General features: G+C 43.5%; 1 protein-coding gene across 1 annotated transcript; it reads left to right on the top strand.

The window, feature by feature from the left end:
- The first annotated feature begins 1,682 nt into the window (after positions 1–1,682).
- On the top strand, positions 1,683–4,717 carry foxi2 (forkhead box I2). Its single transcript, XM_034575332.1, has 3 exons — positions 1,683–2,528; positions 3,230–3,859; positions 3,892–4,717. The coding sequence occupies exons 1-2, from the start codon at positions 1,922–1,924 to the stop codon at positions 3,835–3,837; spliced, it is 1,215 nt and encodes a 404-aa protein (XP_034431223.1). The 5' UTR covers positions 1,683–1,921; the 3' UTR covers positions 3,838–3,859; positions 3,892–4,717.
- Positions 4,718–23,910: the final 19,193 nt, after the last annotated feature.

Consider the following 23,910-nt stretch of genomic DNA (forward strand, 5'->3'; position numbering starts at 1 on the left):
GTTCTCTTCTGTTCAGTTCACAGATCTGATGAATGTTCGTCTTGTGTAAATACAAATCAAATCATAACATGTGCCGTTTCATATAATCAATCATGTCACTATTGTAACATGAGGTGAGAAAACCCCGATTTCAAAATAAAGTTTATATTAATTTGTGTTACGGGTGTGAAACGTTTGTGACTGAGGTGGAAAAACATACTGAGACAATCATGAATATTATGAATATTTTCATTGATATTAAAATACTCATCACATTAGTAAAATATAAAATAATTTTCAGCTCTTACTGGATCAATATTCGCTTCATTAAACTAAATCAAAAGAAAGGTTAAGTTAAATTAAATATTCTCATGTATTAAATCATTTTCCATGAATTCTCTCAGATCAAATATATCAATTAACTCTGTGTATTTTGCTTTTTGTTGTAAACAAATGAGCTCTTACCCAAAACTTATGAGTGTTCATGTTTTTTAAATTAATAAATAAAGTATAAAAGATGATTTTAGGCATAACAGACCCCCCCCCCCCAAAAAAAAAACTGTGGTCATATATGCAAACCATACGCATTTCTTCTGGAGTTGCCTGAAGATCGAACCATCTTGGGAACTTGGTGCTGGAGGAAGATGAAGATCTGGTGAAAACTCCTCTCACAGATGAAGGAGCATGTGGAGGAGAGGCCGCCGCGAGAAACTGGCTCCAAACAAACACAGCTAGACAGGAAATACAGGTGATGGGGGGGGGGGGGGGGGGGGGGGGGGGGGGGGGGGGGGGGGTCGTGGTTGTTTATGGTGGTGGATCATGATGGTGGATGGTGGATCATGAGCTGGTGCATTGGGAATAAATCATGATGTAACTACCTACTCACATGCATCAGTATAAAACAAGCCCCCTGCATCACACTGACTCTTATGTCCGATTGTTGTTTTTATGTCCAAATGCACCAACCACACCAAGGCAATTTCCTGTATGTGTAAATATACTTGGCAATAAAAAGAATTCTGATTCTGATTCTGATTCTGATTCACACTTCATCACTGCTCCTTCTTCCCTGTCAGACATTTCTTTGTGTATAACAACTTTAGTTAAAAGGATTCTTGTAGTTTTTCCTCTCTCTTTCTGGAGGATGTCGCTTCTTGTTAAGATCTATGAGACAAACTGTGATTTGTGACTGTACAAATAAACTCTGATTATTGATCTGTGCAAAACACTATTATCGATATAAAGGTAAATTACAGCAAAAACTATAAAACGTTCAAATGTAAACCCTCTGTTTTATTGTATCTGTATTTTGTATGAATGTTTTGAATATACATGCATTTGCCATCAGGGTCTTTCAGCTGTGGAACAGCCTGAGGAGATAAAACTCACAGAATCTGTGACTTCTTTCAAATTAATTCTTAAAACCCTTTTTAATAAAATTGCTTTAATGTGACGTCTTTTTATTTTGTTACCTTTTAATGTATCTATTTATCTTTTACTGCTTTTATGTGACACGGTTTCATATTTATTTACTTAAATTGAACTCTATTTTGGTTTGGACCCACTCAACTTGACTTTTTATTTGCTCTGTTTTTAAAGGTGCTACATAAAAAAAGGTGTCCTGTAATAACGTGTATTCTTATCGCGCACGGAAGCAGCAAAGTGTGGTGTGTGTTGCCCGGGCTGAAGTGAAGCTGCGTGTCTCCTGCGGGCTTTGACAGGAGGATCGTTGGGAGCCTCTGAACCAGTTTCTGCAGCATGACCACTCCTCCTGCCGCTCAGCGAGACTCGATTGGCTGCTGGGACTTGATCTGGATCCTGATGTGGCCACAGTCACAGGTTTAAACTCCTCGAACGGCTCCATCCCCCCTGACACTTGTTGCTGCAGCACCGGGAGAGAACCAGCTTCAGCCTTTTCCTCTGGGATTTCCCGCGGGGAGTGATGAACTCCATCGACCCTCAGGCCCATCACCAGCACCAGCACCACACCCCCCCGACCGTCGGCTCTCTCCCACCCAAAGGCGCGCAGGAGGCCCCGGACATGGCCGCTGTGTACTGCGACAACTTCAGCAGCATGTACCACCAGCAGAGCCTGCAGGGCGCGCAGAGACCCGCCGGCTACGGCCTCGGGGATTACGCGTCGTCTCCGAACCCGTACCTGTGGCTCAACGGGCCGGGAGTCAACTCCCCCGCGTCCTACCTGCACGGGAACAACCCGGCCTCCTTCATCCCGCCCTCCTACGGCTCGCAGCGGCAGTTCATCGCCAACTCACCTGGCTTCGGTGGCCCCGACCTGGGCTGGCTGTCCATCGCCAGCCAGGAGGAGCTGCTGAAGCTGGTGCGTCCGCCCTACTCCTACTCCGCGCTCATCGCCATGGCCATCCAGAACGCGCACGAGAAGAAGCTGACCCTGAGCCAGATCTACCAGTACGTGGCCGACAACTTCCCCTTCTACAAGAAGAGCAAAGCCGGCTGGCAGAACTCCATCCGCCACAACCTGTCCCTGAACGACTGCTTCAAGAAGGTGCCGAGGGACGAGGACGACCCAGGTACCGACCGGGGGCGCAGCAGGGGGCATGTGGTTAGAGAGAAAGTTCACCTGGGAATCTCAGACCAGGGGAGAAGGAAGCGAACTCACTTAAATAGAGTTATTATTATTATTAATTTATTAATTAACTTATTATTGAATCCAAATGATTTAAAATCCAGAGCAAAAGCAAATTGATGCTATGTGGAAATGTATTTTGTTCAAAAATTGCTGCTTTTCTTTTAAATGTAAAAATAATGACTATAAGGATAATAATTATAATCACAAAAGCACAATGAAACAACAAAGTGTTAAACAACTTCTCATATTTTTATTTCCAAGAAATCTGTATCGGATTTTTATTTTCTACAAAATAGTGGATCTGTTGTATTTAAACATGAAGCGAGTGTTGTTTTTAATTGTTTTGTGTATTTTATTCTAGACTTGAAAAGTAGTTATTGACAGACAGTTATTTCTCAATGTTCCTTTTAACCTGCAGAGTTCAGTAATTCATTGATAAAAACTTCCAGGAAACAGAGAGAAATAAAAGAATAAATTGGTGGCGTAAATTTAGTTTTGAAAATGTTGGATAAAAGTTTGCTCTGACAGATGCTTGTATTTGCGGAATCATATCTTGACTCAAAAAGGCAGAAAATGTGTAAAATCAAGTCCAAAGAATTTAGACGATCAAACTTTGACATCACGTCTCATCTTCCCCCACAGGAAAAGGAAACTACTGGACGTTGGACCCAAACTGTGAAAAGATGTTTGACAATGGGAATTTCCGCAGAAAAAGGAAAAGACGGTCAGACCCTGGCAGCGTTGGAGGAGTGGCGGCGGCGGCGGCGGCTGCAGCGGTGACGGTGGGACCCACTAAAGTTGAGGATGGCAGGCCGGCAGGGTCGGGCCCCCTGAAGCCCTCAGACAGCCCTCAGCTCCTGGGGCCTTCCTCTCCGGAGATGGAGACGATGAACGAAAACCACAAGAGCTCGTCGTCGTCGTCGCCGCCGGGACTGACCTCGTCCGCTCCTTGTTTTAACAACTTTTACAGCAGCATGTCCACGCTGAGCTCGGGGGCCCCCGGCCGGCAGGGGTCCCTGGGACTGGTGAACGAGCTGTCAAATCGGAACATTACGGCCCTGAGCCCGTACCACCCCAACCACGGCGGACAGGACGGGGGAGTGTCGGAGCACAGCGAGGGCTTGCATTTCAACCGTGGAGTGTACTACAACACGTTTGGCGGGGGGCAGAGCGGACAGTTCAACGGCCACTTCTACAACAGCTTCAGCGTCAACAGCTTGATTTACCCGAGGGAAGGGACCGAGCTATAGGATAACACTCGCTGAGAGGGACAAAGACGCCGAGCGTGCATTTCAGCCGAGGGGTCAGAGTGCATGCTGGGTAGTGGCTCCTCGAACGCAACGCTCCCTTCGCTGATCCGTTCAGATCAGAGGACATTAAGTATTTTACGCTTGATTTCACTTGACGAGAAGAGTCAAATGAAAAATTAGCACTTACTGTTATTTTTTTGTTCCTTCTATTTCTATATCAAAGCTCCTACTTTGCTCTTATTGCTACAAATGTATTTTCAAACTAAAACAACCACTGAAGACTTGTTCCAGACGTCACTGTACAGCACATTTGATATTTCTATGCCAAATCTCGCCGCCCGTGTTTCTGTGCAGCAGCTAAATTCTTCCAGTCGATTGCACCTGTTTAAACTTTTTATTCATCATCATCGTCAACACAGATCTGCCAAAGTTGCCTTTTGAGAGAGAGAGAGAGCGAGAGAGCGAGAGAGAGAGCGAGAGAGAGCGAGAGAGAGAGCGAGAGACCGCCATTACCTCACAACAACATCACATGACATGAGCGTTGAGGGTTAACCTGCGTATTTACACAACTTCCAAATGCAGCAATAATTGATTTAACACAGACGTGATCCAAAAACATTGCCTTATTTTGTATGTCCTCCACGTTGACTGAAACCATAGCACTAAGGCTCATGTAAATACTTTATAAATGTGTATTTTTGTAAATTATAAAGATAGTTTGTGACTATTTATGCTATTTATGCTAATAGGTCTTTTTTTTTTTCTACTTGTTGTCTGAACATAGTTTGATTCAAGCAGACGTGAATGATATTAGCTTCCAAAATGTGCCGAGAACAGTATCACTGAAACCCAGATGTCATAAATATATATATATATATATATATATATATATATATATATATATATATATATATATATATATATATATATCAAAAACAAATAATATGCTGTGTCATGGTTTCTCTCAGGATTCAATATGACAATCATTGAATGGCTTTTGTAACTATTGTCTCTTTTTTTTATCTTTATACAGGACATTCAGCTTCCAGGCAGTTTCATATGTGATTCTGAATAAATATCATGTGGTCTCTATTGTATTGTCATGCATCATTTTAAATGTCATTATAGTCTGAATGCTCGCCGACTTTAATCTCATATTTAATTACTTCTACTCCATTTCATCTCAATGCAGCCTCTCACCACTTCGGTAAAAACAACCAAACATCCCGACGTCATTTAGCTGCAGGCCTCATTCCCTGTGGATTCATTATTTTAAATCTATTTGAATTCAACATATATCAAAATGCATTTTTAGCTTTTATACATATTTTACACATGTGATATATGGACTGAAAGTTTGGCTTCAGGATCAAAAGTTAGAAACGTGTATGAACTTAAATTTAACTCCTCATTGCATTCTCTGGAAATACGTCTGTGTTGATCTTTGCATGAAACCTTATTTACTTTTCACTAAATGATTCGAGATCAAGTTCACATCCAACTAAAATAATATGAAACCACCTTTCTCTTTTATTCTGTGACTTCAGCTTCTCTTCCTGTCAGATAAGAGATTCGTGTGGAGGAGTAATGTTGGTCTCAGAAGACAAATTTTTACTTTAAAGAAAAAAATACAAATATACAGTTTGTTAAATTCAGTGTTCTGTTGCTGGGGAGTGGGAACGTCGCCCAGCGTCACTGGTCGACCCCCAAAACCTAATCAACTGTCACCACAAGGACCCGTTTATGAATCCAAGCAGGTCAAAAGAACTGTTGTAAAAACAACAAATAAAAGCTTTGTTTTAAAGGTCATTTCCTTTCAATGTTTCCCAGAGGGATTTATTTAATTTAATATAAATCACAGTCAAAATCTGGACACAAATGCTGCACCTACAATTAATGCTTGAATTGTCCAGCTTGATCTAAACGTGAGATTTCAGGAAAACAAAACATTCACCATGTTAGGATAATGAATAATTCAATAATGAATATTTATACTTTTCTGTAAAGGAAATGTGTCTTACAATTATCTATGTTGCCTTAATTGGTTCAAATATAATTCTTCTTATTAGTGTTTTGTGTGTTTAACAATTAATCCCTGCAGCATCGTGAGCAGATCAAATTAATCAAATTCTTATTTTGTTTTTAAAAATAATTTGTAACCCTACGGATCACATCCTCAACTGTTTCAAAACCATTTACTCACTTTGAGACAAGAAATCTCTCCCTGCAGAGTCAGTGTCATCGTTTCTTAATGAGTGTTTATGAGTCTGCAATGAAAATGATCCGCTCTCACGTCACAACTTAATTCCTACAACACGTCCTGCGGTGTCACGGCCAGGATATCGAACGAGGAGACGTCCCTGCAGCAAAGAGAAAGTTGGAGTTTGGAGGTGGGCCAAGCTCCCTGCAAAGACACCGCAGCTGACAGACGTCTTCATTCAGGAAACAGTGAGAGCTATTGTCCTCTGTCCTTCACGCCAATCTGCATGTATCAATTAGGGACTCTCTGAAGATATCCCCCTCAGACCGAGCGGGTTTAAGCGCCTCCTTTGTCTCCATTCTCTGGCAGTGTTTGCCCCAAATTAAGAGGAGGCCATCTTGCTTTGTTCCTTAAGAGACGACGCATCAAGAAAATTCCCTCGGCAAATATTTGCCACCCATCGCGCAGATTAGGGACAATGATTTGTCCATTTATTTAGTCTTCGGTGTTTAGGATTCACACCAGGCATGTGTGCAAGGTACTTAAGTGTTATGCCGTGAAATTGATATCATAGTACTTTCCCATCGTCTTGGATTTGGCTCTCGGAAGAATTTAGAAACGTGAGATATTACGGGAGTAAACGCAAAAAGCAGCTTCTTTCCGCCCTGCATCCCTTTTATTCAGCAGTGGGTATAAACACATTTAATTGGTAACCATAAGAACATAACTGCCATGTGATGATAATCATAAAACATTGTTAAAACTCTTTCACCTCATGCCACGTATTCATGCAGTCCTTGTTTAATTAATCATGCTATGACCCACTAATTAAGGCCCATGAATTTAGCGATCGTGGCCAAAGACTCAAACTGCTGTGATCTAATTTGCAGAATCAGACTCGGCTGTTTAGAACATGGATAAATTAACACGTCCATGTTGAATCCCTGCGTCGGAGATGTTTTGAACGGAGCGGCTCTCTAACGACAATCTAACCACCCACATCCGGCTGGAGGGGTCAAGCTCAGTTCTATATGCATTTGCACGGGCACTTCCCAAACTTTTCCACTCCGCCAGACTGCGCCGGTGCCGTCGGGTGAATGAGGAACCCTGCTGCCAAGTGTGAACTTCTCTGTTAGAGGGGATCCGCTGACCCAGGCACTATTTTATCACCATTTACGCCTCGAACATCGGACACCCCGTCCTAATTTGGCACCGGCGCAGCTCTGACGGGTGGCGTTTTGAAAAGAGGCATTGTTGGTCCGGCTGGGAAGCAGGTTGAACATGGGAGCGCGAGTGAAGAGTGACTGTATACTGTAGGTTCATGTCCTAAAAGGACCCCATAGGAACCCCCCCAACCCAAATTGTTCCTCAGATAATGGACGGGGAAGAGGTGATGCCTCGCTAATGAGAAACAGCTTAGAGGGAGCACAGAAAGCAACTGTTCTGTGGTAGCAGCATGTTTCACGTTAAGGGCTGGGGATCAACTTCATCAAGGGTCTCTGACTGTGATGTTAAATCAGGACAGCGCAGCCGTGTCGTGTCAGGCGGATGGCTCACGTCAGGACACAGGTTGCCGGTGTCCTCAGCTGATCCGGCTCTAGATTCTCCTGTAGGATTTCTAGAGTTTTCAATTTGTTTGACGGAAAGAAAGGAACGTTGTAATCGGAGTGGCTCCACACGGAGGTGGAAGAGGTAGACGTTCAAGTTCACTCCCGTATGATCCTGTTGCTTGATGGCAAACAGGCAAACTCGTTATCGCCGATCATTTTTTTTACCAACATTTCACAAAGTTGTTCGGAAACTTAGACAGAGGAAGAAGTCTGACAGTTGGGAGTGAAACTTTCATCCTGACTGAAGCGTTAGATTCTTACATTTCATTTTCTTGCTGCCATATTTCTATTTTCATAATCTACTCGTAATGAAATATTTTAGCACAGATTCAAAATACCTTAAATATTCCCCTCAAACTCCACAATTAACACTTAAAACCTGTATACAACATATTGTCTCTGTACATAATATATGATATATTGCATTTGCACCTCTTTATATTTTAGTATCTCACTGTTGCGTCTAATTGATCTTCTATAGTTCTATTTTATTCTCTTCTATTTTTTATTTTGTTATCTTTTTTTCTACCTGTATTTATTCTGTACTTGGGCTGTTTTAATATCTGAATTTCCCCCATTGTGATCAACACAGGATTATCGTACCTTATCTTATCGTATTATATCGTATCATATATCGTATCGTATATCGTATCGTATATCGTATCGTATATCGTATCGTATATCGTATCGTATATATTATTTTATAGTTTATCATTTTGTATCACTTATCTTACTGTACCTTTTATAACTTACATCGTTTCGTATATCGTATCTTACGGTATATTGTATGGTATATATTATGGTATGGGACCATATATACCATATTGTGTGGTATGGTATTGTATCATATCTTCACCGTGACTGTGAACTTGAACCTGTGATGTTCAGTTTCCCTGCTTCTGTTCCATGTTGCGTACAAACTGTTTAAACGTTACAAAACAGTAAAGTAGATGATGTGTAAGTGGAGGAATGAGAGTGTGTGTGTGTGTGTGTGTGTAGGAAAACATCTTGATGGGTAGTGTGTCCGGGAAGGAGGTTGAAGTTGTGGGGCGGGTTTATCGTACAGGGGGGGTGGGGGGGGCTCCTGAGTATGATTTGATCCTGGAAGGCTCAATTAAGTGGTTCGTTTACCCCTCGTGTGGAGCTGGTGAATTGGAGCCAGGTCAGCTCCGGGTTGAGGTGTTGTTCATTATTTTTCCGCCTGTCGGATCCCATGAGCGGCGGCTGGAGACGGTGCCTGCTCGGCGGCCGAGGAGCAAAGGGCCTGCCGGTGGGGTACGTCAAACACACTCAAAGCCTCTCCCCTTGCCGGGGGGATTATGATCAACAAAGCATGTCCCACACCTGCACCGGCCGGCACAATGGAAACTCCGCGGGCCAATGGAGACGCAGGGAGAGACCAGTTATTAGAGGCCCCCACCAATGAAATGGATTACATTAACCCCTTCTGTTGTTCTTCCTCCTGGAGCTTAAACATCGAACTGACAGACTCCACATCCCATTGAGAAAAATCCTGGTAACACTTTGTTACAATAGCTTTATTCCAGTTTATCCAGCAGTGGGAAATGTTGTGTCTCTGCTCTAAGACTGTGTGACGACTGGACGGAGTTAAGATGTGTTGAAACTTTTGGGGTTTATTAACATGTCTTATAATTGGTGACCATGCAAAATAAAATAAAAAAAACTGAAGAATAGAAGAGACGGACAACGTAAAAAAACAGAGAAGACGACAAATCAGAACTTCAGCTGCACGATTTAAATTCTTCTTCCTGTTCAATCTCCTTAGCTCCCACCTACACCTGCACCCTGCACCCATTGGACGGTACCAGCTGTCAATCCCACGGTATCCAATGCATACACTGCTCTCTAAATGGGACCAGCATTTACCAAATGACGTGTGAATCATTTTTCTATAACTATATTTTGTGTTTTGATTTTTTTTAAGAAGCGAAGACGGATACAGGTTTGGGGTGGAGGGTAAGGAGGGGAGTAGGGGGGGGTGGGGGGTGGGAGCGGGGAAGGGGGTTATCAGGGTGGAGGGAGTTGAGGGGGGGGGGGGGTGTCTGAATGTCAGACGACTAATGACTAACGACTCTAATGCCGTGTGATCTTCAAATTACTTTTAATAGTTTCCTATCGTTTGCCTTCAATTTCAAATTTTAACTTGTGACTGTTTTGAAAAGGTGCTTTATAAATTGATTATCATAATTATAATTATAATAATAATAATTATTATTATTATTAATTATAATTGTTGTCCTGTGTTATCACTCGGTTGAATCTCCTCTGATCAGAGCATCAGCTGATTGTCAGTGACTGCACTGCCTCCCTGTACGTGCTGTATACTGTCAGTGCAGTAATATCAGGGCTCCATATTCTCAGTATCCCATTTCTCAAACTGTGTCAACAAGTAAACAGCGTTGTTTAGCCATAACTGTGCAGTGGTCACATCGCCTGTGAGTGTTTGGGGTTTGTTCCACATGTGTTTTGGAACAACAGAGCGGGAGGATACTCAAATATTTTCAGCGAGGGAGGGTGCCAGTCCCCAGGGAACCCGTCGTGGGCGAATTAGACGGAAGCTCAGAGGAATGTACATCGCTGCCCTCGTCCTCACCCCCTCCACGGTACTCCCACCGCCACCCCCCCCCCCCCCCCGTCCTCTCCATACACACTCACACACACACACACACACTCCCTCCTCCTCCCTTTTCTCCTTTAATTGGACCCATTCTCCTGGCACCTCTCCAGATCACACTGTCACTTTATACTGCGTAATAAGCTATTAGCCCCAGCTGGACCGGGCCCCGCCGCCACCCCACGCTAATCGACATGGACATGGTCATTGTGTGCGACTGGGACTAAGGACAACACAGTCCAGCTATTGTTATTGCCACGACCTCGGAGGCCTGGACGCCCACGCCCTGGCTCGCAGGAGGACAAGGAGGGAGGGAGGGAGGAGGAAGGGATGGTAAACAGACGGTGGAGATCAAGGAGAGGTGAACTCACTCTCACTGCCCCCCAGGAAACAACAAAACAAACTGTAACACCTTCGGCTCAGCCATCTTGCTTTGGTAAAAATATGACTTTCTGCCTCGTCCCAAAACGAAGCAGCACCTGTTCGAAAATTAGACGCCCAATTCCACTGAGTCTGCAGCAGCCATTCACAAAACGGACTTTATCGGGGTTTGTTCTGCATTCACAGACTGTGCAGAGGTTTTTAGAAAACAGCTTAGTAGGATTTTTAAGTACTAATACACACACACACGTTTAGCTTTTACCTACGTACACAAAGGATCATGCAACTTAAACATGTGTATCTTAATTGATTCAGTGCAGATTGTATTTAAGGTGAAGATGACTGATTTAAAACGTTCTTTACTAATTCTGGTAAAAAAGACTGCGGCTATCGGGACAATTAGCCGAGACTCCAGGTGGAGGTGTGAGCTTCTACTGAGTGTTAGCTCTAGTTTCTCATTTGTGAATCAAACACACAACACAACTGTTAAAACATGAATTCATGGTTAACTGGTTGGTTACCATTTTTACCATCTACAATATTGAGGAAATTAACATCAAATGAAACAAAGTAAAATGAATTTCTCTGTCATGATGATTTATTGAACATACATTTAGTAGTGATACAGCCTGTTTGACATATTGGACACACATTAGACATATTTGTGCTCGACAAATACCTGCAGTGTTTGTTTCACCTGCAGATCTTTGATCAAAATGTATTTGATGAGAGCTTACGATGGAACCGAGGAGGGAACCTTCCTCTACATCTCCCGGACAAGTCCCGACACCTCCAGGGAGAAGATCCAGGGGTTAGACGAGGCCTTGGCACCGCAGCCTGCCTGAGGTGCCAATACTTGCACACGGCCTTGGCAGCGGGGAACACGGAGCTGTGTTTTGCGTTGGGGATGTACAGACTTCCCTCTTATCGCCAAGTGTCAATCTCTCATTTGTCACGAGGAGGAGATGCTGAACGTGTGATGCTGCGGAGCCGATGCACATCAGTCATACGTGAGGAAGTCTGCTGAGAGGAGCCGTGTTTAATTACCCTGCTGAAAACACAAATGGTGTAGTTTTGTTTGTCGGGTTTTGTGTCTCCTGATATCAAAGAGGTCGGGGTTTGTGTGTGTGTGTGTGTGTGTGTGTGTGTGTGTGTGTGTGTGTGTGTGTGTGTGTGTGTGTGTGTGTGGAGGAATGCTGCAGGGGGACGGAGGGCAGGCTGCGACAGAGCTGTGAACAGGTGCATGATGGGGGTTGTCCAGGGAGGAGCCCCCTGTGGTTCAGAGTGTGTGTGGTTGGGAGTCAGGTGGGGATTGGAGGGTCTTTACCGCCACAACCTGAACTACACTTCTTCTAACAAATTCTGAAAGAGAAGCGTCCAACACACGAAAGGAACTTCCATCGTTCTACTGAAAACGTGTTTGTGTTCATATAAAGCAGAGTTTGTGTATTTTAAAGGGTTTTAAAGCTTTTGCCGCAATCTTTGCTTTATGTACAAGAAAATTGAGACTTACTAAAATGGAAGGATTATATCATAAAGTCTTTCATTATGAATAATCCATCCCTCCGTCCTCTCTGCTTATCCAAGCTCAGGTCACAGAGGTACCCGGCCAAGTAGGGTCTTACAGACGTCTCTCCCCAGCCACAGCCTCCAGCTGGGGGATCCCGAGGCGTTCCCAGGCCTGATGGGATATGTAGTCGCTCCACCGAGTTCCTGGTTCTACCACCGGTTCTCCTGTGGGTGTCCGGTAAACCCCCAACGCAGAGAAAATTCATTTTGGGCGCTTGTGTTTCAATCACTACAATTAATCTGTGTCATATATATATTTTTTTAATCTTACGGTGATGGGAGATTGAATAATTTATCCTAATGAAGGATATATAGGATTCGACCACAGGCCCATTTCTGAGGATATAAAAGTCATCAAAAACTTTTCTTTTTTCAACCATCCCGTCAACAAACTCTTATTTCCAATTATTCAAACAGAAGCATTATCACACTTCGTTGTAGCATCTTTCTTTGACTTTCAGATCGGAATCTATCTATCTATACCCCCCCCCCCCCCCCCCCCCCCCCCCCCCCCCCCCCCAACACACACACACACACACACACACACACACACACACACACACCTCCTGCCTCCTCCCTCTAATCCAGCCCCCTCCGAGCTCAGGGTCCAGGGGAAAGGTTCATCCAGAGGGCGGAATCAGCCTCCATGGCAAACTTAGCGCTGAGGGAATGGGGGGATGAGGGGGGGGGGTACGAGTTTCTATTCGTGGTGGTTTCTAGTCGGCACGATGGTGGTTGGTGTGTGTGTGTGTTGGAGGTTGACTGGTTCCGAGGTTCCTCACCCATGTTTGTCTGGGTTCACTGCTCCAGGACTCTGCTCTCGGGTCACAGACGAGCTACGACTCTGTGGCAGCTGACTCTGGAGGGGGAGAAGAAGTTTGGCTGTCGGGAGTAAAAGCTACTAAAAAAGTTTGGGTGGGGGTCTAAGAATAGAACAACAAGCCTGTAAGTGAACTGGGTAAATGCAACCAGTTTTTTATTTATCTTTAATCTACTGGTGGGAGGAATGACCTTGGTCCTAAAGGTCACAATAATAAAGTCACATTTTAAGCTTTATGGTTTGATTAAGGCAAAAGAAACGACTTGGTCTTTTCTTTGTGCTGGAGTTGACGGTTCCACCGGAGCAATTACAGCTCAAGTGTCTTGCTCAAGGGCAACACACTGCTGGTAATGAGAGAGAGAGCTGTTCAGTTGAAGTGTGTCGGAGAGCAACAGAGTGTGTGTGTGTGTGTGTGTGTGTGTGTGTGTGTGTGTGTGTGTGTGTGTGTGTGTGTGTGTGTGTGTGTGTGTGTGTGTGTGTGCACTGTTTACAGTTTAAACACTAGCACACGGGTAGAGCATCGACACCATGTTTCTATTTGTTATGAGGTAAAAACAATAAAAACAACTCTGTCATCCATGATACCCCCAACAGTCCAAACCTTCAGGGAATATTTTACTCCAAGGGAAACAAATAACTTCAGGATGGACGCTCTAGTAAACAAAGAGGAAAAAAGATCAGAGATTATGAGAATAAAGTCGTAATATTACAGGAATAAAGTTTTTGGCAACGGGCAGTGAGAATATCAGAGGATCCGCCTGTCGCCTGCGTTAAAGTGAGGATGTGGAGCATCTCGATAGGTGACACACTCAGAAAGTTTTATTATAAAAGCTCATCAGCGCCACATTATAATACGTATCAGGATTTTGAAAAGATTGTATAACATGGTTATCATATTTGGCCTCATGTCAGCTAAGTGAAAGTCAACAGGTTGATTTATTCAGACTGAAAACCAGTTACTTGTTGTTGTGATGTTGTGAGTCACATTCTGCCAGTTCTCCCACTGACGATACGTCAATAATCTGGAGCAGCGTTCTGTCCCAACAGTTATCACGGCCTTGGAGAATTTGTTTGCCACCTGATTGAAACCCACAGAAAGAGGGATGTGGTCTGAGGACTGTGTGTGCGTGTGTGTCTGTGTGTGTGTGTGTGTGTGTCTGTGTGTGTCTGTGTGTGTGTGTGTCAAGTGAAGGAGGGGAGAGAGAGCTGGAAAGCCCCCAATGCAGGTGCAATCCAGGGCCATCCGCGACGCTCCGTCAGCTCCGTGCCGGGCCAGTGAGGGGCTCAGACAGGGCCGGGGAGGCGGAGGGTGAGATCTTCTCACCCCGCTGGCCTTCTCCTGCAAAGCAGAGCTGGTAATTTGGACAGAAATCTGGATTTGTGCCGAGCGGCCCAGCAGAGCCATGGGCAGCAGGGCGGTGAAGCAGCCCGCGGCCGGGGCTCCCAGCGGGGGACGGGGGCTGAACTCAGGATGACCAATATGTTTTCACTCGTTCATTCATTCTGCTCTTTCCTCAGATTGCCTCTCTCCCATTCCTCCCCCCCCCCCTCCTCCTGTCACTGTACAGATCCACTTCTCTGTGATCAGCTTAGTCTGCCTCCACGCCTACTGATGGTTCATCGACTCCATTGTTTACAGTGCATTCCAATGGGAATACAGTTTATCTCTGAATTGGCCTATTCATCCATTTCTAATTCTTAAGAAAGAAAGAAATGTCATCCTGTAAATAAAAATAAAAAAATAAACCATAATAATAACAATATACATATTTTTAAATTTGAATAAATAAGCAAAAACTGAAAAAAAAAATTTAAATTATATTATTCGACTATATCATAGCACAAAAATCTTTTTATTGTTCATGTGCTGGATGTTGTGAGCAGAGATTTCTACAAACAGTCTGTGGTGCAGAGTGAATTCATCCCCCCTGGTTTATCTGCACTGAAGATTACAGAGTCATAGTTATTCATCAGATGAAACTGGATTTGCTTTATGACTGTTCACGTGTGTGGTTTATATATAAGTTTGAATGATTTACAGAACTTATTATTTCATTCATTACATGTCAGCCAATTTCTGATAAGTAACCGACACACTCATCAGACCCAAGTTCACAACGAAATGAACGTGTGCTTTTACTCTGAAGACTAATTGCTAAAGAGGAAGTGGTATTATTAATGTTGTCGTCATGATGGAAATCAGACAATCATGACCCCGACCGCTACAGAGGTCACATCTTTATTTAAGTTTTATTCATATTAAATGCAAACCACACAAAACTCAGCACTGCACTGTCTCTGGCAATTTGAAACACAGCTGTTAAGTGTGAAGCTGATATAATAAACTTTTGTTCCACTTACAGACAGAAACACAGACAGACGTTTGTGGAATAATATAGATTGTTAATGTGAAAATATTGATTTGTGCAGATTTAAGCTGCAAACAAACAAGCAGCAGCAGCAGCAGCAGCAGCATTGTGATTCCAGTGGACACTCATCTTGTTAGTGAACACTTTTGTTTTTTCAGACGATCCACTTCATTAAAACATGACCTGAATACGTGCACGGGCTCCTGCAGGCTGCCGCGAGCTCTGGTCCTCCCGTTGTCATTATTTAATCCTCCTTTAAAATGCTGCTCTTTCTGTGCCTCTGTTTTTTTGCACCCAAACAGAAAAGCAGTCATGTAGATTCACCTGCCAAGCTTTGTTAGTCAGTGTGAGGTCCGCATGTGCCAAGGCAGGCACGGCAAAGTAATAGAAGGTAATAAAGTACCCGGTAATAGAGCATCGCAGAGGAGGTAATTACAGTGAGGGGTGTCTCTTAAAGGGCTGTTTGTAATGATTCATGGTTGCACAAATGCAATTTTCCTGTCACTCCCCTCTCATCACTCGCTGCCGCTCGATCTGCAGCATCTCTGCTGCCCGGACATTTCACACACAGCAACACAAACCCATTCATTCAGATGAGGTTGTTTAGCTCCTTTAGTACAGTTCTGACACCAGAGAAGCTTCCTGCACAAACAGTTTTTCATCCCACACAACGAAACAGCAGAATATCATTGTCGACAATCAACTGCACAGTGTGACCTCTACTTCCAGTCAGTGTGTGTGTGTGTGTGTGTGTGTGTGTGTGTGTGTGTGTGTGTGTGTGTGTGTGTGTGTGTGAGCTTCCAGACAGGAGAACGATATCTGACCCTTTTTTACTAATTCTGAATCCAAGTAGAGCCCAGGATCGCTAGGATGTAATTACTATGGGATATCTCAGATGTTCGTTATCATGATACCAGGTTTGTTTGTTTGTTTGTTTGTTTGTTTGTTTGTTTGTTGAACAGAATCCAATCACATCTAAGAGAGACACCAAAAGCAGACAAATAAAGGAAAAACAATGCACTTAAATACTTAGTAATGTAAGTGTAAGTATGTAAATAGTATGAATCCACAGCAACATTTAAAGGGGTTCTTTCAAGGCCCACGTCTTCCACCAAGTTTCATGGAAATCCGTTTTTGCGTAATCCTGCTGACAAACATACAAACTAAATAACCTCCTTTAAAAAGTAAAGAGTAAATGTGTGAAAAAAGTATGAAATAAAGTGAGCAAGTAAATGTCTGATAACACAAACACAAGAAGATAAGTGTGATGGTTCAATGGAACATTACATTTAAAGCAAAAAGGCAAAACACAAATTTCCACAATTTGGTCTGTTCTATAAATTCTATCTGTAAGGTCGTGACCTTTATTCTACATAGTTAGAGGTCGCCAGAGTATTTGATCTTCTTAATAAAGATGATGCACAAGAAGAGTGAGTCAACTTCAGGATATTCCAAAGTCTCTGGTTGTGTGAATTCTTTTTCTTTTTCGAAATTCCAGAAAAGTTCATCTTTGCCTCTTTTCTTTTTTTCATGTGGTTTCCATGTGATGTATTTAAGTGGAGGAGGTCGTCCTCGCTGCCCCGGACTCATCTGTGATCCTTGTGTCTCGTAAGGAGTCTTGACAACTCTCCCGGCCTATTTGTCACCACAAGAAAAGCTTCTCCGCCGCCTCCCTCCTCCTCTTCTTTAATAACCTGGGCTCACAGGAGACGTCATTCATGTTCAGAGCAGTGCTCCGGCGGGCTGGAAGAGGCTCTCGGCCCGAGCGTGCAGCAGCACACACCGACACACTCTCTTCCCTCCGCATCCCGGCCCCAACCCAGACCCAGACATCAAAGGCAGGTGGAGTGAAACCATGAAATTACAGGTAAGGTGTCAATTACCCTTTGAAACCAAGCACTCTCCAAATCCAGGCAAGACCGAGCTGGTCCCTGGAATTAGAACAAATAAAGAGGAACCGAGGGGAGAATGGCAGAGGAGTGGAGGAGGAGGTTTTACAGGCTGTGTTGACAATGTGGCATCGGTATAAAAGGTCCTAATTCAGCTTTAAATTACCCCCCTGCTCTCCTCTGCTCACACAACTGTGCAGCCGCCACCTCTTTGGGCGTGAGAGAGGGTCGACATGGGGGGGAAACAGAGAGAAAAGGTTGGTTACAGGTCAAATCTGCATCTACACTATTGTTTTTAATCACACTGAGTAGAAACAACATTTCTCCATCCAATTACATCCCTGATCTTTGTCATCCGCCCTTTTCTGCAACACCCGAGGCAAATTTCAGCATGTAAGGGAGGGGAAACCCGACGACACAGCTTCTAATTTACAGGACTGAGATGCATAAAAGTGTTAATACGTCTATTACACGGAGGATCATTAAAAGAGATCACAAGTCTTTTAAGTTTACAGCCTTTTAAAAGGGTTTTAAGAGATGTTCCATTCATTTCTTTATCAATTCTTCTTCCTTCCAGCTCAACAAAAGCAGCGTGTGTCGTCATCGCTGCAGCTTTTGGACCCAAACACAACAATCTCATATTTCTCTGAGCTTCCACTTGAACAATATACTATTTATTATTTCCCCATGAAGAAAACTGTCACTGTGGGAATTAATTGAATTAATTATTGTTCTCTGTTGCCCGCTCCTTCTCTTTCTCTGTGTGCGCCATGAAGCCAGTTGACAGCTCATGTGGGAGAAAAAAAATCCGACCACAGCTTTGGGTTACACAACACACACCCACCCGCCGGGCCACAGACATCGCTATCGCCTGGTTCAGCCCAGACGCTGCAGAACACCCACAATGCTTCCCCCCGCCCCCGGCCTGCCCTCCTCTGCCAGGTGGCCGCACCGAGCTCGGCTCTGGAGGTAGAGACGACCCGGGAAGATGGAAAGTGTTCAACCGCTTCGTCTGCGGAGGAAAACTGTGAGATGTGATCAGAAGCCAGTATAGACGCGTGTATGTAGCAGTGGTGTAGGAGGTACTCAAACATTTGACTTAAGTAAAAGTACAAGCAAATGCACAGAAGTTTACTCAAGTAAAAGTAGAAATTCTGTATTAACACACATTCAAAATAAGTACTTGCTTTAAGTGATTAAAAGTATAAAAGTACTTGCTGAATCCTCTGAATCCATTTTAGGTGATATTTCATGATTGATGCCTCTGCTGCAGGAGGCGGGGTCTAATGTTGGCTGCCCGCTCTGATTGGATCAGTGGAACAATTCCCTCGTTATTCATAACTTTAAAAAATAAAACAATATAAACACGCACACGATAAATTGTAAAAAATGTATTGGAGTAGAAAGTACAGATATTTGCTGATATATAAAGTATTTAAAATTGGCTGTAAACAACTGTACTTAAGAACAACAGGTACATGAAAAATGTACTTAAGCACAGTAATGAAGTAAATATACTATAAGTTACAAACCACCATTGGTATGTAACATATATATAACAAAAATAAACTGTTTGTATGATGGTGTCTGAACGTTCAAAGGTTCAAAGTCAAGCTGTACAGAATATGAATGAAGGTCTTAAGCACCTGTCATATAGTGTTTATATACACACAGTATTTCAGATCGCAGCTCATACCAAGTATCTCCATGGTAACCTAGTGCAAATGTAGTACATCTACAATAACCTGAATAAAATCATGAAACACCAGCATGTTACAAACTGTTTCTATTGACCTACATGTGCAGAGACACAACTTTTAAATCATAGCTGTGTTTTTGTTTTGTCTGCTGTCAAGCTCTGCATCATGTCTGCACTTTATGTGAGGTCTTTTTTTTGTCACGCATTGTGTAACCGTCTCGCAACGTGCCAGCACCAATTAATGAAGTCAAATTCCTGGTGCACCACCACCTGCACTCGGCACGTAGACGTGGTCCGGACGCAGAGCGACAGCAAACAGGTAAAAGATTCTCCATCGCGACCTCGACCTGTTGTCGTCCATGTGGACACTTTCAGCAGCTTTTGACAGATGCCATGGAAACGATGACGCGTCCATTAGCTGGAGTTCAAGGGCAGCGTTGGGTTACAGCAGCTTTTCAACCATGACGTTCGTTTGTTAAGTCCGTGCTATGTTTTTAGACTAGTGAGGGTTAAACCACTGAATCTGGCTGCACCATCAAAACAGAAAGTATAGTCTGGGAAAAGGTATCGGTGGTACTCGTCCATTTTAGAGTAAAAATAAACATTTACCATTTGGGAGTCTGGTATTGTATCGAAGGTGGAAACCAACATGTTATAGTAAGATTGATTGGTTAACACTTTGTTTGTCATGGGTTTGTAATAAACTGCATTCAAGTACAAAATACAACAGGTAAGTATCATTAAGAATGAATAACTGGCAGAATCTATCTTGCTATAATACTTTTAGTTTTGTAAATATTACAAATTCAAGCACAGACGAATGTTTCAGAAGATTAATTGTGCAATTTAGAATGAATGACTTTTTTTATAATGAGAAATCATTATATCTGATCATGCTAATTAATGATTCTAGCAAATAAAACTTTGATTTCCTTTTATATACTTATATACACATTCAGATTCAGCCAAGTTTGAGAGCTGGTTGCAGATCACATGGGCCCCGAGGCTTTAAAAGAGGCAGGAATATATTTATCCTAACACTGATGAAGACTGTAAATATAAAGAAAACTGCTGCTAATCATCAACTACGATGAGTTATTATAGGGTGTTTACAAACGCTTCGCTTGTTAAAGCAGCTACTTGTATCCTAATGAATGGGGGAGGATGAATTTGCTTGTAAACACACCAGCAGAGAGGACGCGGCAGACAGAGCAGACAGCGCGTCCGTCAACAGCCCGATGACAATAATAAGTCATCCACCTTTTCAGGTCCATAAACAACTTCCCATTAATGACGGCCGTGATTCATTGTGGCTGCGGTCTGCCGCTCATCAAAGCCAAGTGTTCTACGCATGAGTTCTGCTGAGATGTTGGTGTGTGGCATAGTTTGCAGCGCGCCAGGCCAAACATCTGTCAATTCTTCTTACACTTCCTAATGAGGCCTTGTCTCTTGCAGTATCAGGTGGTTGTGCCTCGAACACGCTGGTTCAATACCGGGCGAGGATCCTTCTGTCAAGACAAAACTGTGCTTTACATGATCACTTCTTTACAGTCAATCATACCTGGAACAGGTTTCATCTTTAACTCAAACATGTTTTGACTTTATAAGATAGCTACTAACCTTAACTTAAAAAGGTCCAGTTGCTTTTAAGCCGCTGTAGACGAGATATAGGATTGTAAAATCTTTCTTTCAGCTCATCTGTTGATGCACGTTTTTGGTTCTAGAAAGTTTGGGGCACTGGTCGCCGCCCCCTCCAACATCCTGAGTTAAACATAATTTATTAGATAATAATAGTTTACTCGTACAATGCACCTGGCAGACCGTAAGCTCCTGTGAGCATTCAGTAGAAATTGTTTTCAAATTGTATTTGGTTAATTTCTGTCTAAACACATATACTTTCTGGTGTGGGGGGGGGGGAAGCTTACACTCTGCTTCTCCCGCTCTTCTTATGAGAGAGTGGACTCACTGGATTTGGTGTCAGTAATGCATTTTATTTCTTCCCCTGCTGTTTCACATTGTCAGCACGGAGGTACTGTGGACAACGACGTGGGTGCGAGACCCAAAACATCTGGGCAACGGCATGAAAGCTGCCACGGTCACTGAGACACAATGAGGCTACATCTTTTAGGAAAGCTTAGCATTGCTCTGCAGCTCGATGCAGGCGACTGGATTGGCACATTGTGTGTTGTGTTGCTTTTGGTGAGTCTAGCTTCAGTTTGTTTGTTATTGTAACTATGACAATGAAAGTCCTCTCACAAGGAAATAGTAACTTTAACCCAAACCCAGACGTCTTCCAAAGGCTAACCAAACAATGACCTTTGGCCATCCCTACCAACCACGATGGTAAACATCTAGTACATTTACTCTATGCTCCAGTGGGTTTTATACAAGTGCAGCAACTATAGGAACATGTGGTTGTGAAGACTTGTTGTAGGTAACCCGTCATAGTCGGTCATTGCTGTGTGTGTGTGTGTGTGTGTGTGTGTGTGTGTGTGTGTGTGTGTGTGTGTGTGTGTGTGTGTGTGTGTGTGTGTGTGTGTGTGTGTGTGTGTGTTGGTAGAGATGGTGGTTGGTGATGGTATTTGGTTGATTAATTAATTGATTGATTGATTGATTGGTTGAGTGACTACAAGGGTCGCTGAGCTTTCAAACAGTGCGTGAACTCGCCTTTGTCTGGGCGACACTCAGACCGACAAGTGAGTGGTACTTTTTGTCTGAGTCTGCCTCGGAGGGGAAGTGATGCAACGTCGAGCCAAGAGATTTAAAACCAACACAGGGCTGAAAATCAAAGAGGCTGGGCCTTTGTTCAGGAAAGCTGTGCTGCCTCGCTGACAGACGAGGATGCTTCAGTGGTGGAGCCGTGAAAAAGTGTTAAAAGTCTCTCAGGTTTTTGTCTCCTCGCTGCCGTCGGTTACACAATTTTAGATAAACTGCAAAAAGTCTATTTAGTTGAGCCCGTTCTTGGCAAAGCGTGAACAAGCTTCCAGCTGCTTGCCCACGTTTGGCTGTGGTTCGTTTCCATTTTATCACTCAAACATAAATTATAGATCGTGATTACAAAACATCTCATCACTCAAGGTTCCCTGAGTAAAACAGAGCTGAAAACACGTGTTACCACAAGTAAACCCAACAACATCAAGTGTTAGAACAAGATTATATGAATATCTTCGCTCTCTGGAGGTCTGTTGTTGTTGCCCAGCTGGGACAAGACAGCTGGGCCCCGTGGCATGCCATTACATCGGATCCCCTTATTACAGAGAATCCCTGCAGTAATGGAAATAACCTGTCGTCCCCGGCCAGGTAGCTCGACAGGCCCATAAATCACACCGGTGTTTGGGGGAGGCGTGAGGGGGTGGGGGGGGGGGGGGGGGGGGGGTGGTGGTGTGCCATGGGGAGAGTGGGTAGGAGAGAAAAGGTCGGATGAAGGGAGGGAGGAGTTTCCTGTGCTTGTTGACAGGCTCGAACAAGACTTGAGCAAACAGGCTCATCGAGGTGTGAGGACCTCAGACAGACAGAAAGGTAGACAGGTGAGTTGACAGACAGGTTAGAACCTGGGACACTGGCGCAGAAAAGTATTTTATTTGCAGTTTATGATAATAATAAAAAATACCGTAGCAACAGCATGAAATCAATGAAGATGATTCCCGTTTTATTTATTTTCATCTGTTGCACGGGGGGGGGGGGGGGTGAGACTGTCCACAGAAACAAGCTATTACCAAGTAGAGATGTGTTACCACAGTCTGACACTGCAGGGATAAAATGCATTTAACATTTCAAAGTATCGAAGTATGTAGAATGCTATTATTTGCTATTTGCTATTTGCTATTTGACATGTACTTTAATTTTAAGGTCCGCCTGTGTTCTGCTAGCATGGATGAAGCGTGGTTTATGACCTGTCCTGCAGCCAGCCACCAGGAGGCAATAGAGACGCTTTGGCTTCACTGTTAGGGGGGAAGTCATGTCGTCCATCTTTATATACAATATATGGTCATAGTCTAATATCCTTAGTTAGTTAAATATGTCTCAATGAAAACTAAAAAGTAGCCACTGGCTGCTGATGCTAACTGTCCGCTAGCACATGATTAGCATTCGCACATGTTCCCTGCAGTGGGAGTCTGGTGGCATCGTAGTAATCAAAAGTCATTCTCCGATTTGTTTTACTCGGTTGGGATTCTGATGGTTTGTCTCCATGAATGGTTTAAATACCTTGTGTTGTTGCTGCTAAACAAACCTGCCTCAGTTTCTCCCCCTGTCTGATTGGGTGTCTAATTATGACCCTGCAAAGTAAAGTGGATGGATCTCCATGGTTCACGTTAAATAGCTTTTATCAGATCTCATTGCAGTGGGATGGAGTGAAAAAGAAACGGACCAAAATTCATTTCGACCAAAAGAGGAAGTCTGACTTTCAAACCGATTGTTAGAAGTAGAGAGAAGAAGAAAGAGAAGAGGAAGCAGCTTCAGTCTTCACCTCCGACATTATAACGTTTGAACCACGACGACGTTCATCTGGTGCATTTGAACTAGTGTGGAGTACTGTGGAGTACTGTAGTTCTGTAGTACTGTGGAGTACTGTAGTTCTGTAGTACTGTGGAGCACTGCGCCTGGAGGTGCTCATGCTGCTAGTCATACCACAATGATGTTACCGTGACAACCAAATGAAGCGCTTCCTTTATTTTCATGAATCAAACAGAAGGACAACCACCCGCCCAACTGACAACACGCCCACGTCAGACTGCCGCCCTTCAACAAGCCAATCGATGTCACAGAGTAGGTGATGACGACACGAAACTAAACTGCAGCGTATGATCAAATGTTTATAACGTGACAGAGACAGGAGCCTTAGTTCGGACCTTAGTTCGGACACTCAGGTGTGAAAATGCCCTAAAACTACATTGTTAAGG

Source organism: Hippoglossus hippoglossus, chromosome 22 (assembly GCF_009819705.1).
Source record: "Hippoglossus hippoglossus isolate fHipHip1 chromosome 22, fHipHip1.pri, whole genome shotgun sequence".
Taxonomy (NCBI): Eukaryota; Metazoa; Chordata; class Actinopteri; order Pleuronectiformes; family Pleuronectidae; genus Hippoglossus; species Hippoglossus hippoglossus.